The sequence below is a fragment of the Pseudopipra pipra genome, unplaced genomic scaffold (genome assembly GCF_036250125.1).
Source record: "Pseudopipra pipra isolate bDixPip1 unplaced genomic scaffold, bDixPip1.hap1 HAP1_SCAFFOLD_550, whole genome shotgun sequence".
NCBI classification, from domain to species: domain Eukaryota; kingdom Metazoa; phylum Chordata; class Aves; order Passeriformes; family Pipridae; genus Pseudopipra; species Pseudopipra pipra.
The window spans coordinates 7,501-24,578 of record NW_026991036.1 but is presented as its reverse complement, the minus strand read 5'-3'; the positions used below and the strand labels follow the sequence as shown (position 1 = coordinate 24,578).

The window sequence follows — 17,078 nt, the reverse complement described above, 5'->3', positions numbered from 1 at the left end:
GATGGGGACCCCAAAGGGACCCCAAGGAGACCCCAAGGGAATGGGGACCCCAAAGGGACCCCAAAGGGAACCCCAAAGGGACCTCCAGGGGATGGAGACCCCAGAGGGACCCCAAGGAGACCCCAAAGGGACCTCCAGGGGATGGAGACCCCAAAGGGACCCCAAGGAGACCCCCAAGGGAATGGGGAACGCAAGGGGATGGGGACCCCAAAGGGACCCCAAAGGGACCCCAAAGGGACCCCAGGGGTGACCCCAAAAACGAGGCAGTTCCGGTGAAATACAAAACACTTTTATTTGGGGGGCGGGGGGGGCGACACTGGGGGGGGGGTCAAGGCAGCACCCCGGGGTGGGGGGGAACACCCCTGGGGGGGGAAAACACGCCTGGGTGGGGGGGGTGGGAGCACTCGGGGGGGTCAAGGCAGCACCCCGGGGTGGGGGGGAACACCCCTGGGGGGGGGGGAACACCCCTGGGGGGAGTGGGAGCACTCGGAGGGGGGGTGGGAGTACTCGGGGGGGGGCAAGGCAGCACCCCTGGGTGGGGGGGAACACCCCTGGGGGGGGTGGGAGCACTCGGGGGGGGGCAAGGCAGCACCCCTGGGTGGGGGGCAGCACCCCTGGGTGGGTGGGTGGGGACAAGGGGCAAGGCAGCACCCCGGGGGTGGGGGGGAAACACCCCTGGGGGGGGGAACACCCCTGGGTGGGTTGGGAGCACTCGGGGGGGGTCAAGGGAGCACCCAGGGGTGGGGGGGAAACACCCATGGGGGGGGAAACACCCCGGGGGGGGGTGGGAGCAGTCGGGGGGGGGTCAAGGCAGCACCCCGGGGTGGGGGGAAACACTTCTGGGGAGGGGGGAAACACCCTTGGGGGGGGGAAACACCCCTGGGGGGGTGAGGGGGGGGATAAGGGGCAAGTCAGCACCCAGGGGTGGGGGGGGAAACACCCCTGGGGGGGGGGTGGGAGCACTCGGGGGGGTGAAGGCAGCACCCCGGGGTGGGGGGGGAAACACTTCTGGGTGGGGGGCAGCACCCACGGGGGGGGGGGCACGTGTAAGGGTTAAGGCAGCACCCCTGGGGGGGGGAAACACCCCGGGGGGGGGGAGCACCCCTGGGGGGGTGGGAGCACTCGGGGGGGGTCAAGGCAGCACCCAGGGGTGGGTGGGGGGGGGGACAAGGGGCAAGGCAGCACCCAGGGGTGGGGGGGAACACCCCTGGGGGGGGGGAAACACCCCTGGGGGGGGGGGAGAAGGGGCAAGGCAGCACCCCGGGGTGAGGGTCAGCACCCCTGGGGGGGGGAAACACCCCTGGGGGGTGGGGGAGCACTCGGGGGGGGGTGAAGGCAGAACCCCGGGGTGGGGGGGCAGCACCCAGGGGGGGTGGAGGGGGGGTTAAGGCAGGACCCGGGGGGGGGGGTCAAGGCGGCACCCAGGGGTGTGAGGGGGGGTCTCAGCACCCCCAGGGGGGGTTCAACACCTCAGGGGGGTCTCAGCACCCCGGGGGGGGGGTCTCAGCACCCCTGGGTGGGGGGAGTCAACACCCAGGGGGGGACACACTGAAGGGTTAAAGCAGGACCCGGGGGGTGAGGGGGGGTCTCACCACCTCTGACCACCTCTGGGGAGGGGTCAGCACCCCCAGGGGGGGGTCTCACCACCCCTGGGGGGGGGGGTTCAGCACCCCGGGGGGGGGGTCTCAGCACCCCTGGATGGGGGGGATCAACACCCAGGGGGGGACGCACTGAAGGGTTAAAGCAGGACCCGGAGTGTGAGGGGGGGTCTCACCACCTCTGGGGAGGGGTCAGCACCCCCGGGGGGGTTCAACACCTCAGGGGGGGGGTCTCAGCACCCCTGGATGGGGGGGTCAACACCCAGGGGGGGGACACACTGAAGGGTTAAAGTAGGACCCGGGGGGGTGAGGGGGGGTCTCACCACCCCTGGGGGGGGTCAGCACCCCTGGATGGGGGGGCAACACCCAGGGGGGGTGGTGGGGGGGACACAGTGAAGGGTTAAGGCAGCACCCGGGGGTGTGAGGGGGGGTCTCAGCACCCCGGGGTGGGGGTTCAACACCTCAGGGGGGGTCTCATCACCCCGGGGGGGGTCTCAGCACCCCAGGGGGGGGGTCTCAGCACCCCAGGGTGGGGGGGGCAGCAGCCGGGGGGGTGGTGGGGGAGACACAGTGAAGGGTCAAGGCAGCACGCAGGGGTGTGAGGGGGGGTCTCAGCACCCCGGGGTGGGGGTTCAACACCTCAGGGGGGGGTCTCAGCACCCCGGGGGGGGGGTTCAACACCCCGGGGGGGGTCTCATCACCCCGGGGGGGGTCCGCCCCCCCCGGTGCCCCCTCACTTGCGGCCCCTTCTGCTTCATGTGCAGCACGAAGTAGTCGTTGCAGGCGATGGTCAGCCCGGCCACCAGCGAGAAGAAGCCCTGGAAGCCCACGCGCCCGTCCCGGCTCTGCTCCACGTCCCGAAGGATCTTCTCCAGGGCCATCGGGTCCCGCTGGTTCTGGGGGGGGGGCACGGGGTCAGCACCCAGCCCTGGGGGGGGCAGAAACCCACCCAGGGGGGGCAGAACCCACCCGGGTGTCAGGGGGGCACTGAGGACCCCACAATCCTGTCCCAGCTCTGCTCCACATCCCAAAGGATCTTCTCCAGGGCCATCGGGTCCCGCTGGTTCGGGGGGGGGGCACGGGGTCAGCACCCACCCCTGGGGGGGGGCAGAACCCACCCAGGGGGGGCAGAACCCACTCGGGTGTCAGGGGGACATTGGGAACCCCACAATCCCATCCTGGCTCTGCTCCACATCCCACAGGGTCTTCTCCAGGGCTGGGGGGTCCTGCTGGTTCTGGGGGGGGGGTCACAGGGTCAGCACCCACCCCTGGGGGGGGCAGAACCCACCCAGGGGGGGCAGAACCCACTCGGGTGTCAGGGGGACATTGGGAACCCCACAATCCCATCCCGGCTCTGCTCCACATTCCAAAGGATCTTCTCCAGGGGCTGAGGGGTCCCGCTGGTTCGGGGGGGGGGCACGGGGTCAGCACCCAACCCCTGGGGGGGGGCAGAACCCATCCAGGGGGGGGCAGAACCCACCCGGGTGTCAGGGGGGCACTGAGGACCCCACAATCCTGCCCCGGCTCTGCTCCACATCCCAAAGGATCTTCTCCAGGGCTGGGGGGTCCTGCTGGTTCGGGGGGGGGCACGGGGTCAGCACCCACCCCTGGGGGGGGCAGAACCCACCCAGGGGGATCAGAACCCACCCGGGTGTCAGGAGGACATTGGGAACCCCACAATCCTGTCCCAGCTCTGCTCCACGTCCCGCAGGATCTTCTCCAGGACTGGGGGGTCCCGCTGGCTTTTGGGGGGGGGGCACGGGGTCAGCACCCACCCGGGATGGGGGTCAGCACCAACCCGGGGGGGGCAGAAGCCACCCAGGGGGCCAGGGGGACATTGGGAACCCCACAATCCTGTCCCTGCTCTGCTCCATGTCCTGCAGGATCTTCTCCAGAGCTGGGGGGTCCCGCTGGTTCTGGGGGGGGGCACGGGGTCAGCACCCACCCCTGGGGGGGGCAGAACCCACCCAGGGGGGGCACAAAGGGCAAGGGGGGTCACTGAGGACCCCACACTCCCATCCCGGACTCCACACTCCCATCCTGGCTCTGCTCCATGTCCCACAGGATCTTCTCCAGGGCCATCGGGTCCCGCTGGTTCTGGGGGGGGGGCACGGGGTCAGCACCCACCCCTGGGGGGGGCAGAACCCACCCGGGGGGGGCAGAACCCACCCAGGGGGGGGCAGAACCCACCCAGGGGGGCACGAGGGGCAGGGGGGTCATTGGGAATCCCACACCCCCATCCTGGCTCTGCTCCACGTCCCAAAGGATCTTCTCCAGGGCCATCGGGTCCCGCTGGTTCGGGGGGGGGGGTCACGGGGTCAGCACCCACCCGGGATGGGGGGCAGAACCCGCCCAGGGGGGCACGAGGGGCAGGGGGGTCACCAGGGACCCCACACTCCCATCCCAGACCCCAGACACCCATCTCAGCTCTGCTCCACATCCCACAGGATCTTCTCCAGATCCAGGGGGTCCCGCTGGCTCTGGGGGGGGCACGGGGTCAGCACCCACCCGGATTTGGGGTCAGCACCCACTTGGGATTGGGATGAGCACCCAGCCAGTCTCAAGGTTCTGTGGGATCTGATCCCGGGGTTCTGTGGGATCCAACCCTGGGGTTCTGTGGGATCCAATCCCAGGGTTCTGTGGGATCTGATCCCGGGGTTCTGTGGGATCCAATCCCAGGGTTCTGTGGGATCTGATCCCGGGGTTCTGTGGGATCCAATCCCAGGGTTTAATGGGATCTGATCCTGGGGTTCTGTGGGATCCAACCCTGGGGTTCTGTGGGATCCAATCCCAGGGTTCTGTGGGATCTGATCCTGGGGTTTTGTGGGATCTGATCCCGGGGTTCTATGGGATCCAATCCCAGGGTTCTGTGGGATCCCATCCCAAGTTTCTGTAGGATCCGATCCCGGGATTCTGTGGGATCCAATCCCAAATTTCTGTGGGATCCCATCTCAAGTTTCTGTAGGATCCAATCCCAGGATCCTACAGGATCCGATCCCGGGTTTCTGCGGGATCCAATCCCAAATTTCCATAGGATCTGATCCCGGGTTTCTGCGGGATCCAATCCCAAATTTCCATAGGATCTGATCCCGGGTTTCTGCGGGATCCAATCCCAAATTTCCATAGGATCCGATCCCGGGTTTATGCGGGATCCAATCCCAAATTTCCATAGGATCCGATCCCGGGTTTCTGCGGGATCCAATCCCAAATTTCCGTAGGCTCCGCCCCCAGAGTTCTCCGCCCCCCCTCCCAGATTTCCACGAGGCCCCCCCCCATTCCCCATCCCCCCCTCCCCCCCCCTTATCCCAACCCCTTCCCCACCTCCAGGAATCCCGGGAATTCCTTCTCCATGAGGGCCCTCAGGTCCTCCTTGCCCAGGTGCTCCTTGTCCCCCGCGTACTTGTGGAAGGTGAACATCAGGGTCTCCATGGCGTGTTCCAGCTGGGACGGCATCCTGGCGGCTGGGGGGGCACGGGGGGGGGGCACGGCTCAGCGGGGCACCCCAAAATACCCCCGGGGATCCCAAAATTCCCTCGGGGATCCCAAAATCCCACCCGGACACCCCAAAATTCCCCCGGGTTTCTCTGACCCTGCTGAGCCCGGCATCACTCATCACTAGGATGGGATGGATTTTGGGGGGCGCGGGGGGGGCACAGCTCAGCAGGGCACCCCAAAATTCCCTCGGGGATCCCAAAATTCCCTCGGGAATCCCAAAATCCCACCTGGACACCCCAAAATCCTCCTGGGTATCTCAACATCCTGCTGAGCTCAGCATCACTCATCACACGGATGGGATGGATTTTGGGGGGCACGGGGGGGGCACAGCTCAGCGGGGCACCCCAAAATTCCCGCGGGGATCCCAAATTTCCTCCTGGGTACCCCAAAATCCCACCCGGACACCCCAAAATCCCACCTGGACACCCCAAAATTCCCCCGGGTTTCTCTGACCCTGCTGAGCCCGGCATCACTCATCACATGGATGGGATGGATTTTGGGGGGCGCGGGGGGGGCACAGCTCAGCAGGGCACCCCAAAATTCCCTCGGGGATCCCAAAATTCCCTCGGGAATCCCAAAATCCCACCTGGACACCCCAAAATTCCCCCGGGTATCTCTGACCCTGCTGAGCTCAGCATCACTCATCACACGGATGGGATGGATTTTGGGGGGCACGGGGGGGGCACAGCTCAGCGGGGCACCCCAAAATTCCCTCGGGGATCCCAAAATTCCTCCTGGGTACCCCAAAATCCCACCCGGACACCCCAAAATTCCCCCGGGTTTCTCTGACCCTGCTGAGCCCGGCATCACTCATCACATGGATGGGATGGATTTTGGGGGGCACGGGGGGGGCACAGCTCAGCAGGGCACCCCAAAATTCCCTCGGGGATCCCAAAATCCCACCCGGACACCCCAAAATTCCCCCGGGTATCTCTGACCCTGCTGAGCTCAGCATCACTCATCACATGGATGGGATGGATTTTGGGGGGCGCGGGGGGGGCACAGCTCGGCCGGGCACCCCAAAATCCCACCCGGGCACCCCAAAATCCCACCCGGGCACCCCAAAATACCCTCGGGCACCCCAAAATCCCCCCCCCGCCGAGCCCGGCCCCGCTCGTGACACAAATGCCACGGACGAGCGGTTTTCCAGGCGCCGGGAATGACTCGGGAATGACTCGGGAATGACTCGGGAATGACTCGGGAATGACTCGGGAATGACTCGGGAATGACTCGGGAATGACTCAGCTCCGGCCACGGAAAGGGGGGGCCCGGGGGGGGGAATGGGGGGGGACACGTCCTGAGGGTGTGTCCCCTCTGGGGGGGGGTCCTGGGGCACCCCGGGGACTCCCCCGTGAGTCAGCGGAGCCCCTCCCGTGGGTGGGGTTTGATCGGAGCTGGGGGGGGGGGTTTCATCCCTAAAAAAAGGGGAGACCCCCCGAAAAGGGGGAGATCCCAAAAAAAGGGGGAGACCCCCAAAAAAAGGGGAGATCCCCCCGAAAAGTGACACCCCCTCCCAAAGGGTGACATCCCCCCCAAAAAGGGTGACACCCTTAAAAAAGGGTGACACTCCCCCCAAAAAGGGTGAGACCCCCCCCAAAAAGGGTGAGATCCCCCCGAGAAAGGGTGACACCCCCCCGAAAAAGGGTGACCCCACCCCAAAAAAGGGTGAGATCCCCCAAAAAAGGGTGAGATCCCCCTCGAAAAGGGTGACCCCACCCCAAAAAAGGGTGACCCCACCCCAAAAAAGGGTGACCCCACCCCAAAAAAGGGTGAGATCCTCCCGAAAAAAGGTGCCCCCCCCAAAGGGTGACAGTGCCACCCCCCAAAGGGTGACACCCCCCCCAAAAAAGGGTGAAATCCCCCCCAAAGGGTGACAGTGACACCCCCCAAACGGTGACACCCCCCCCAAAGAGGGGGACACGGGGGGGGGACACGGGGGGGGGGGGACACGGGGCGGGACATGGGAGGGGACACGGGGGGGGCGGGGGGGGACACGAAACAGGAAGAGGCCCCGCCCGAGGCTTCGCATCCAAAAATGAGGGGCAGGGAGGGGACCCCCCCTAAAAGCGGGACAGGGAGGAGACCCCCAAAATGAGGGGCAGGGAGGGGACCCCCAAAATGAGGGGCAGGGAGGGGATCCCCCCAAAATGAGGGACAGGGAGGGGATCCCCCCAAAATGGAGGGGCAGGGAGGGGACCCCCCCCCAAATCAAGACTGAGCCCCCCCCAAATCGGAGACAGGGATGGGACCCCCCAAAGCGGGGACAGGGAGGGGACCCCCCCTAAAATCGGGACAGGGAGGGGACCCCCAAAATGAGGGGCAGGGAGGGGACCCCCCCCAAATCAAGACTGAGCCCCCCCCAAATCGGAGACAGGGAGGGGACCCCCAAAATAAGGGACAGGGAGGGGACCCCCCCAAAATGGAGGGGGCAGGGAGGGGACCCCCCCCAAATCAAGACTGAGCCCCCCCCAAAGCGGGGACAGGGAGGGGACCCCCAAAATAAGGGACAGGGAGGGGACCCCCCCAAAATGGAGGGGCAGAGAGGGGACCCCCCCCAAATCAAGACTGAGCCCCCCCCAAAGCGGGGACAGGGAGGGGACCCCCCCCAAATCAGGGACAGGGAGGGAACCCCCCAATTCGGGGACAGGGATGGGACCCCCAAAATGAGGGGCACAGATGGGACCCCCCCAAAATGAGGTGCAGGATTGACCCCCCCCAAAGAGGGTGCAGGATTGAGCCCCCCCAAAGAGGGTGCAGGATTGAGCCCCCCCAAAATGAGCTGCACAATTGAGCCCCCCCAAATGAGGTGCAGGATTGAGCCCCCCCAAAATGAACTGCACAACTGAGCCCCCCCAAATGAGGTGCAGGATTGAGCCCCCCCAAAATGAGCTGCACAATTGAGCCCCCCCAAATGAGGTGCAGGATTGAGCCCCCCCCAAAATGAGCTGCACGATTGAGCCCCCCCAAATGAGGTGCAGGATCGAGCCCCCCAAACGCGGCTGCACTAATGGGGTCCCCCCAAAGCGGGGGGGGGGCGCAGGGCGGGGCCCCCCCGCACTCACCGTGCCCGCGGGGGTCCGGCTCGGCTCGGCTCGGCTCGGGCAGTGCCGGGGCGCGGCCCGGCCCGGGATAGGCACGGCGGGGGCGGGCCGGGGGGGGGGGGCCGGGCCGGGGGGGCCCGCGGGGGGGGCACGGGGCGGTCACGGTGACTCACCGGGGCCTCCCGGCCGCGCTCCGCCCTGACCCGGCTCCCCGCTCCGGACCCCCCCCCCGCCCGATATGGGGGACCCTCCAGGGAAACCCCCCCGTCCTGCTCCCCCCCGGAACCCCCCGGGACCCCCCCGGACACCGGGGACCCCCAGGGAAACCCCCCCGTCCTGCTCCCCCCCCCGGATCCCCCAGGGACCCCCCCGGACACCGGGGACCCCCCCCGGACACCCCCGGACACCGGGACCCCCAGGGAACCCCCCGAGTCCTGCCCCGGGTCCCCCCACCCGGCTCCCCACTCCGGACCCCCCCCGCCCGGAACAGGGGACCCTCCAGGGAAACCCCCCGTCCTGCTCCCCCCCAGGACCCCCCCGGGAACCCCCCCAGTCCTGGCCCCCCCCAGGACCCCCCCGGGAACCCCCTCAGTCCTGGCCCCCCCCAGGACCCCCCCGGGAACCCCCTCAGTCCTGGCCCCCCCCAGGACCCCCCAGGGAAACCCCCCCGTCCTGCTCCCCCCCGGACCTCCCCGGGACCCCCCCCGGACACCGGGGACCCCCAGGGAACCCCCACAGTCCTGCCCCCCCCCCCCAGGAACTCCCCCGGACACCGGGATCCCCCAGGGAACCCCCCCAGTCCTGTCCCCCCTCAGGGACCCCCCCCGGACACCGGGGACCCCCAGGGAACCCCCTCAATACTACCCCCCCACCAGGGACCCCCCCGGACACCGGGGACCCTCAGGGAACCCCCCAATTCCTGCCCCCCCCCCAGGGACTCCCCCGGACACCGGGACCCCCCAGGGAACCCCCTCAGTCCTGGCCCCCCCCCGGGACACCGGGGACCCCCCAAATGGAGCTGTGCCCCCCCCAGCCCCCCCGGTACCCCCCAAATAGAGCTGTGCCCCCCCCAGGGGCACCGGGGACCCCCCAAATAGAGCTGTGCCCCCCCCAGGGACACCGGGACCCCCCAAATAGAGCTGTGCCCCCCCGGTACCCCCCAAATAGAGCTGTGCCCCCCCCCAGGGACATTGGGGACCCCCCAAATGGAGCTGTGCCCCCCCCAGCCCCCCTGGTACCCCCTAAATGGAGCTGTGCCCCCCCCCCCAGGACACCGGGGACCCCCCAAATCGAGCCGTGCCCCCCCCCTGGACCCCCCAAATAGATCTGTGCCCCCCCCGGGCGCCTTCCCGGCGCGTGCCGCGTTAATTACAACTAATTGTTCGGCGCCCCACGCGTGGCACCGAACCCCGAGGGGGGGGAGGGACACGCGGGGGGGGGACGGGGGGGGGGACACACCCGGCTCATCATCCCCCCCCTCCCCGGCGGCCCCACCCGGGAACGGGCAAAGGTGACGGAAAACAGGGGGGGCGGGGGGGGCCCACCCACGGGTGGGGACGGGACACGCCCCGTGACGGGGGGGGGGCAAGAACGGCCCCCCCTTTGTCCCCAGAGCCCCTCCCTTTGTCCCCAAAGCCCCCCCTTGTCCCCAGAGCCCCCCCTTGTCCCCTCTTGTCCCTAAAGCCCCCCCTTGTCCCCAGAGCCCCTCCCTTGTCCCCAGAGCCCCTCCCTTGTCCCCAGAGCCCCCCCCTTGTCCCCAAAGCCCCCACTTGTCCCCAGAGCCCCCCCCTTGTCCCCAAAGCCCCCCCTTATCCCCAGAGCCCCCCCCTTGTCCCCAAATGTCCCTAAAGCCCCCCCTTGTCCCCAGAGCCCCCCCTTATCCCCTCTTGTCCCCAAAGCCCCCCCTTATCCCCAAAGCCCCCCCTTGTCCCCAGAGCCCCCCCTTATCCCCTCTTGTCCCCAAAGCCCCCCCTTGTCCCCTCTTCTCCCTAAAGCCCCCCCTTGTCCCCAGAAGCCCCCTCTTGTCCCCAAAGCCCCCCCCTTGTCCCCCTGCCCCGTCCCCAGGACCCCCCCCCGCCCCCAAGACCCTCCCCCCCCCGCAGCCTCCCCTCAACCAACCCCACCCCAAACATCTCCCCCCTTCCCCAGGACCCCCCTCTCAAACCCCCTCTGCTTCAACACCCCCCTCAGCCCCCAAGAAGCCCTCGAGGACCCCCAAAACCCCCCCGAAACCCCCCCAAGCCCCCCCACCCCGTCCTTCTGCCCTCACTCAAGATGGCGGCGCCCCCATACTCTGCAAAGGGCGCGAAGCCGCCCCGGCGGGCCCCGCCTGCCCTTTTCCAAGATGGCGCCCGCACCACCCCCACGTGTCCCAAAGGCGTGGCCGCCTTGCCCGCTTGCCCTCACCCAACATGGCGCCCGCTCCCCCGTGTTAATCAACGGCGCTGAAGCCGCCGACGCGTTGCCCGGATGTGCCCTCCCATTTGCCCTCACCCAAGATGGCGTCTCTCTCCCGTGGTTTTCAATGGGGGTGAAGCCGCCGCCCGGGCGTGGGCGGGGCTTCGCCGCCGGATGTGGCGTCACGGCGGAGCCGCCCGCGAGCGGGGAGCGGAGCGGGCCGGGGCCAAGATGGCGGCGCCGGGGCTGGGCCGGCCCTGAGGGGCCGTGAGGGGCCGGAGGGGCCCCCGGGCATGGCGGGCTCGACCGGGCCGTAGGGGGGGCCCCGCCGCTCCCCCCGCGCCGCTCCGCGGGCCGCTGCCGCCGCCGGAGCCTTCCCGGGGCTTCCGCGGAGCTTCCCCGGGGCTCAGCCGGGCGCTCCCCGGGGCCTTTCGGGGGAGAATCGAGGCCTCGCCGGGGCCGTTTGAGGGAGAACCGGGGCCCTCGCGGGGTCGTTTGAGGGAGAACCGGGGCCTTTCGGGGTGAAACGGACCCTCCCCGGGGCCTTTCGGGCTGAAACGGACCCTCCCCGGGGCCTTTCGGGCTGAAACGGACCCTCCCCGGGGCCTTTCGGAGCCTCCCCGGGGCCTTTCGGGGTCGAACCGGGGCCTCCCCGGGGCCTTTCGGAGCCTCCCCGGGGTCTTTCGGGGTCGAACCGGGGCCTCCCGAGGCTTTAACGGGGAGGGAAAAATCCCCCCCCGCCCTCCCTGTTTTGCTCCTTTCTCGCTGTAATTTTGAGTTGATTTCAGCCGAAACCGGAGCTTTTTTTTTCTGTTTTTTTTTTTTTATTTTATTTTATTTTTTTTTCGTGTTTAGCCGGCTCCCAAGCCGGTTTTCCCGGGATTTCAGGGCAAAAAAACCCAACAAATCCCGGGATTAACGGCGCGGGAGGAGGAGGAGGAGGAGTGGGATGAAATGTAAAGGGTTTTTTCGCTCAAACGAGGGTTTTTTTGGCTTTTCCACTGAGGTTTTTTCCCTCGGACTCGCCCCGATCCGGGAACAAGGGAATCCAATCCTTCGGGAATGGTGTCCCTGAAAACAGGACTGACTTAAGGGGGATCCCGGACTCGGTTTTTTTTCCTCGATAAATTATTAATTAGGGAATTAAAAAGGGTGTTTTTGGGGGGGAGGGGGGAAAGAATCGAGAGGTTTTTGGGGCAGCCCAAGGACTGGGTGATCCCAACCTCTGGAATTCTGGCTTGGAAGTGGAACTTTGGGAGCCTCTGCCGGGGATTTTTGGGGAGTTTATTTAAGCAAAGGAGGAGAAAAGGGGATTGAAGCTTCCTTGGATCGAAGGTTTCCTGGGATTCGGTGTCGAGGGCCCGCTGGAAGCGCTCCGGGGTCAGGTGGGTGCTCCTGGAATTTGGGGGGGTTTTCCCGGGGTTTTGGGGATTTGTCCTTCCCTCTGTTGGGCTTGAGGGGTGGGGATGGATCCAGAGGGTTGGGATGGATCTGGAGAGGGTTGGGATGGAGCTGGAGAGGGTTGGGATGGATCTGGAGAGGGTTGGGATGGAGCTGGAGAGGGTTGGGATGGATCCAGGGAGGGTTGGGATGGATCTGGAGAGGGTTGGGATGGATCTGGAGAGGGTTGGGATGGATCCAGGGAGGGTTGGGATGGATCCAGGGAGGGTTGGGATGGAGCTGGAGAGGGTTGGGATGGATCCAGAGGGTTGGGATGGATCCAGGGAGGGTTGGGATGGATCCAGAGGGTTGGGATGGATCCAGAGAGGGTTGGGATGGATCTGGAGAGGGTTGGGATGGATCCAGGGAGGGTTGGGATGGAGCTGGAGAGGGTTGGGATGGAGCTGGAGAGGGTTGGGATGGATCCAGAGGGTTGGGATGGATCCAGGGAGGGTAGGGATGGATCCAGAGAGGGTTGGGATGGATCCAGAGGGTTGGGATGGATCTGGAGAGGGTTGGGATGGAGCTGGAGAGGATTGGGATGGATCTGGAGAGGGTTGGGATGGATCTGGAGAGGGTTGGGATGGATCTGGAGAGGGTTGGGATGGATCTGGAGAGGGTTGGGATGGAGCTGGAGAGGGTTGGGATGGATCCAGGGAGGGTTGGGATGGAGCTGGAGAGGGTTGGGATGGAGCTGGAGAGGGTTGGGATGGATCCAGAGGGTCAGGATGGATCCAGGGGGGCTTGAGGTGGATCCAGATGGACTTGAGATGGATCCAGAGGGGCTTGAGGTGGATCCAGGGAGGCTCAGGATGGATCCAGAGGGTCAGGATGGATCCAGGGAGGATCAGGATGGATCCAGGGAAGCTCAGGATGGATCCAGGGAGGCTCAGGATGGATCCAGGGAGGCTCAGGATGGATCCAGAGGCTCAGGATGGATCCAGGGAGGCTCAGGATGGATCCAGAGGATCAGGGTGGATCCAGGGAAGCTCAGGATGGACTTGGGGATGGTTGGGATGGATCTGGACAAGCTCAGGATGGATCCTGGTGGGCTCAGGATGGAGCTGGAGAGCATTGGGATGGATCCAGAGGGTCGGGATGAATCCAGGGGAGGATCAGGATGGATCTGGAGAGGGTTGGGATGGATCCAGAGGGTCAGGATGGATCTGGAGGAGCTCAGGATGGATCTGGAGATGGTTGGGATGGACCTGGAGAAGCTCAGGATGGATCCAGGGAGGCTCAGGATGGATCTGGGGGGGCTTGGGATGGATCCAGAGGGTCAGGATGGATCTGGAGAGGGTTGGGATGGATCTGGAGAGGATTGGGATGGGTCCAGGGGAGGGTCAGGATGGATCCAGAGGGGCTTGAGATGGATCCAGAGGGTCAGGATGGATCCAGAGGGGCTCAGGATGGATCCAGAGGCTCGGGATGGATCCAGAGGCTCGGGATGGATCCAGAGGCTCAGGATGGATCCAGGGAAGCTCAGGATGGATCCAGAGGCTCGGGATGGATCCAGGGAAGCTCAGGATGGATCCAGAGGGGCTCCCCATGGCTTCTCCTCCTGTGCCTGAGCCGGTTCTCCCGACTGGGGCTGATTATCCCCCTCTGGAAAACTTTGGGAAGCTTTGGGAAGCCCGGCCCAGCCCTGGAAAAGGGGATTTGGGGGAATCCAGGGCTGGGATCCGGGCAGGCCTCGGGAATTCCAGCCTTGGAGCAGCTCTGGGAATCTCTCCAGGGATTTGTGGCATTCCAGGAGGGAAAATCCCGGGATTTGGGGGGATTTTGGGAGCAGTTCCTGGAGGGAAAATCCTGGGATTTGGGAGGATTTTGGGAGTAATTCCTGGAGGGAAAATCCTGGGATTTGGGGGGATTTTGGGGAGTAATTCCTGGAGGGAAAATCCTGGGATTTGGGGGGATTTTGGGGAGTAATTCCTGGAGGGACAATCCTGGGATTTGGGGGGATTTTGGGAGCAATTCCTGGAGGGACAATCCTGGGATTTGGGGGGATTTTGGGAGTAATTCCTGGAGGGAAAATCCTGGGATTTGGGGGGATTTGGGGAGCAGTTCCTGGAGGGAAAATCCTGGGATTTGGGGGGATTTTGGGAGTAATTCCTTGAGGGAAAATCCCGGGATTTGGGACATCTTGGAATCCCTGTTTTTGGGATGTCTTGGGATCCTTGGTTTTAGCTGAGGATCCCACTTTTGGGGATATCCAGGGATCCCTTTTTTTGGGATATCTGGGGATCCTTGTTTTTAGCTGAGGATCCCACTTTTTGGGGTGCCTGGGGATCCCTTTTTTTGGGATATCTGGGGATCCTTGGTTTTGGGGTGTCTGGTGCTGGATTCTGGGCTGATCCTTCCCTAGGGAAGGGCTTCTCCCAGATGGATTCTGGGCTGATCCCTTAACCCCATATCCAGAGGGAAGGGATTTGAGGGCTGGATCCTGGGCTGATCCATTAACCCACATCCATAGGGAAGGGATGGATCCTGGGCTGATCCCTTAACCCCAAACCCCATATCCAGAGGGAAGGGATTTGAGGGCTGGATTTTGGGCTGATCCATTACCCCACATCCCTAGGGAAGATATGGATCCTGGGTTGATCCCTTAACCCCAAACCCCATATCCAGAGGGAAGGGCTTCTCCCAGATGGTTTTGGGGTGATCCCTTAACCCCATATCCATAGGGAAGGGATGGATTCTGGGCTGACCCCTCACCCCACAATCCCAGGGAAGGGATTTGAGGGCTGGATCCTGGGCTGATCCATTACCCCACATCCCTAGGGAAGAGATGGATTCTGGACTGATCCCTTAACCCCAAACCCCATATCCATAGGGAAGGGATGAATTCTGGGCTGATCCATTAACCTCAAACCCCATATCCATAGGGAAGGGCTTCTCCCAGATGGTTTTGGGGTGATCCCTTAACCCCATATCCAGAGGGAAGGGATCTGAGGGGCGGATCCTGGGCTGATCCATTGACCCTATATCCATAGGGAAGGGATTTGAGGGCTGGATTCTAGACTGATCCATTGACCCCAAACCCCATATCCATAGGGGAGGGATTTGAGGGATGGATTCTGGGCTCATCCCTTAACCCTAAACCCCACATCCCTAGGGAAGGGATTTGAGGGATGGATCCTGGGCTGATCCCTTAACCCCAAACCCCATATCCAGAGGGAAGGGCTGGATCCTGGGCTGATCCATTGACCCCAAACCCCATATCCAGAGGGAAGGGCTGGATTTTGGAGTGATCCATTGACCCCCCATCCCTAGGGAAGGGATCTGAGGGCTGGATCCTGGGCTGATCCATTAACCCCAAACCCCATATCCAGAGGGAAGGGCTGGATTCTGGGCTGACCCATCACCCCATATCCATAGGGAAGGGATTTGAGGGCCAGATCCTGGTCTGACCCATCACCCCATATCCCTCGGGAAGGGATTTGAGGGCTGGATCCTGGGCTGATCCATTAACTTCAAACCCCATATCCATAGGGAAGGGCTTCTCCCAGATGGTTTTGGGGTGATCCCTTAACCCCATATCCAGAGGGAAGGGATCTGAGGGGCGGATCCTGGGCTGATCCATTGACCCTATATCCATAGGGAAGGGATTTGAGGGCTGGATTCTAGACTGATCCATTGACCCCAAACCCCATATCCATAGGGGAGGGATTTGAGGGATGGATTCTGGGCTCATCCCTTAACCCTAAACCCCACATCCCTAGGGAAGGGATTTGAGGGATGGATTCTGGGCTGATCCCTTAACCCCAAGCCCCATATCCATAGGGAAGGGATTTGAGGGCTGATCCATTAACCCCATATCTATAGGGAAGGGCTGGACTTTGGGCTGACCCATCACCCCATATCCATAGGGAAGGGATTTTCGGGCTGGATCCTGGTCTGACCCACCCCCCTGTCCCTCCCTCCCCTCTCCCACTCTCTCCCTCCCCACAGGCCCCCGCCCCGCCATGTCCTCCCACCGCAAGCGCGCGGGGCCGTCGCCTTCCTCGCCCTCATCCTCGCCCTGCCCGTCCTCCCCGTCGCCCTGGTCGTGGCCGGAGGAGCGCGGGGAGCGGGAGCAGGGCCTGTACAGCCTGCACCGCATGTTCGACATCGTGGGCGCCCACCTGACGCACCGCGACGTGCGCGTCCTCTCCTTCCTCTTCGTCGACGTGCTGGACGAGGCCGAGCGCGGCCGCATCCGCAGCGGGCGCGACTTCCTGCTGGCCCTGGAGCGGCAGGGCCGCTGCGACGAGAGCAACCTGCGCCAGCTGCTGCAGCTGCTGCGCATCATCACCCGCCACGACCTGCTGCCCTACGTCAGCCTCAAGAGGAGACGGGCTGGTGAGTGGGGTATCGCGATATATGGGGTCAGTCATGGTATATGGGGTCAGTCATGGTATATGGGGTCAGTGCCACGCCCTGCGCCAGCTGCTGCAGCTGCTGCGCATCATCACCCGCCACGACCTGCTGCCCTACGTCAGCCTCAAGAGGAGACGGGCTGGTGAGTGGGGTATTGTGATATATGGGGTCAGTCATGATATATGGGGTCAGTGTGATACCCTGTGGGGTCAGTGTGATACCCTGTGGGGTCAGTGCCACGCCCTGCTGCCCTACGTCAGCCTCAAGAGGAGACGGGCTGGTGAGTGGGGTATCGTGATATATGGGGTCAGTGTCACCATATATGGGGTCAGAGTCATGGTATATGGGGTCAGTGTCACACCCTGCGCCAGCTGCTGCAGCTGCTGCGCATCATCACCCGCCACGACCTGCTGCCCTACGTCAGCCTCAAGAGGAGGAGGGCTGGTGAGTGGGCATGGCGTGATATATGGGGTCAGTCATGGTATATGGGGTCAGTGTGATACCCTGTGGGGTCAGTGCCACGCCCTGCTGCCCTACGTCAGCCTCAAGAGGAGGAGGGCTGGTGAGTGGGCATGGCATGATACGGGGTCACAGTCATGGTATATGGGGTCAGTGTCACCATATATGGGGTCATTGTCACCATATGTGGGATCAGTGCCACGCCCTGCTGCCCTACGTCAGCCTCAAGAGGAGGAGGGCTGGTGAGTGGGGTATCGTGATATATGGGGTCAGTCATGGTATATGGGGT

General features: G+C 64.6%; 2 protein-coding genes across 4 annotated transcripts in view; one reads left to right on the top strand and one right to left on the bottom strand.

The window, feature by feature from the left end:
- Positions 1-273: 273 nt before the first annotated feature.
- S100A10 (S100 calcium binding protein A10) lies at positions 274-8,262 on the bottom strand. Of its 3 annotated transcripts, XM_064643710.1 has the most exons (7): positions 8,156-8,262; positions 4,920-5,059; positions 2,259-2,494; positions 1,944-2,059; positions 1,066-1,512; positions 941-1,005; positions 274-836 (listed from the first exon to the last, which is right to left on the bottom strand). In XM_064643710.1, exons 2-3 carry the CDS (start codon positions 5,049-5,051, stop codon positions 2,273-2,275), a joined length of 354 nt encoding a protein of 117 aa, XP_064499780.1. In that variant the 5' UTR covers positions 5,052-5,059; positions 8,156-8,262; the 3' UTR covers positions 274-836; positions 941-1,005; positions 1,066-1,512; positions 1,944-2,059; positions 2,259-2,272. The 3 variants fall into 3 exon arrangements, with proteins under 3 accessions (XP_064499780.1, XP_064499779.1, XP_064499781.1); XM_064643709.1 differs by lacking the exon at positions 274-836 and having other exon boundaries at positions 945-962; positions 1,320-1,512; positions 1,944-2,494; XM_064643711.1 differs by lacking the exons at positions 274-836; positions 941-1,005; positions 1,066-1,512; positions 1,944-2,059 and adding an exon at positions 1,703-1,816 and having other exon boundaries at positions 2,060-2,494.
- Positions 8,263-11,810: 3,548 nt separating this feature from the next.
- The window catches only part of LOC135408657 (death effector domain-containing protein-like), a gene marked incomplete at its 3' end in the record, with an annotated part of 11,679 nt that continues 6,411 nt past the window's right edge, over positions 11,811-17,078 (top strand). The window contains exons 1-2 of the mRNA XM_064643708.1: positions 11,811-11,916; positions 15,923-16,312. Coding sequence (XP_064499778.1) covers positions 15,937-16,312 — 376 coding nt within the window. The remainder of the gene's footprint in view (positions 11,917-15,922; positions 16,313-17,078) is intronic.

Excerpts from the sequence above, each read along its gene's own strand:
- S100A10 (XM_064643710.1), bottom strand. The coding sequence starts at position 5,051 with ATGCCGTCCCAGCTGGAACACGCCATGGAGACCCTGATGTTCACCTTC. Across the intron at positions 2,495-4,919 it reads AATTCCCGGGATTCCTGGAG|AACCAGCGGGACCCGATGGC; the intron begins GTGGGGAAGGGG and ends CCCCCCCCCCAG.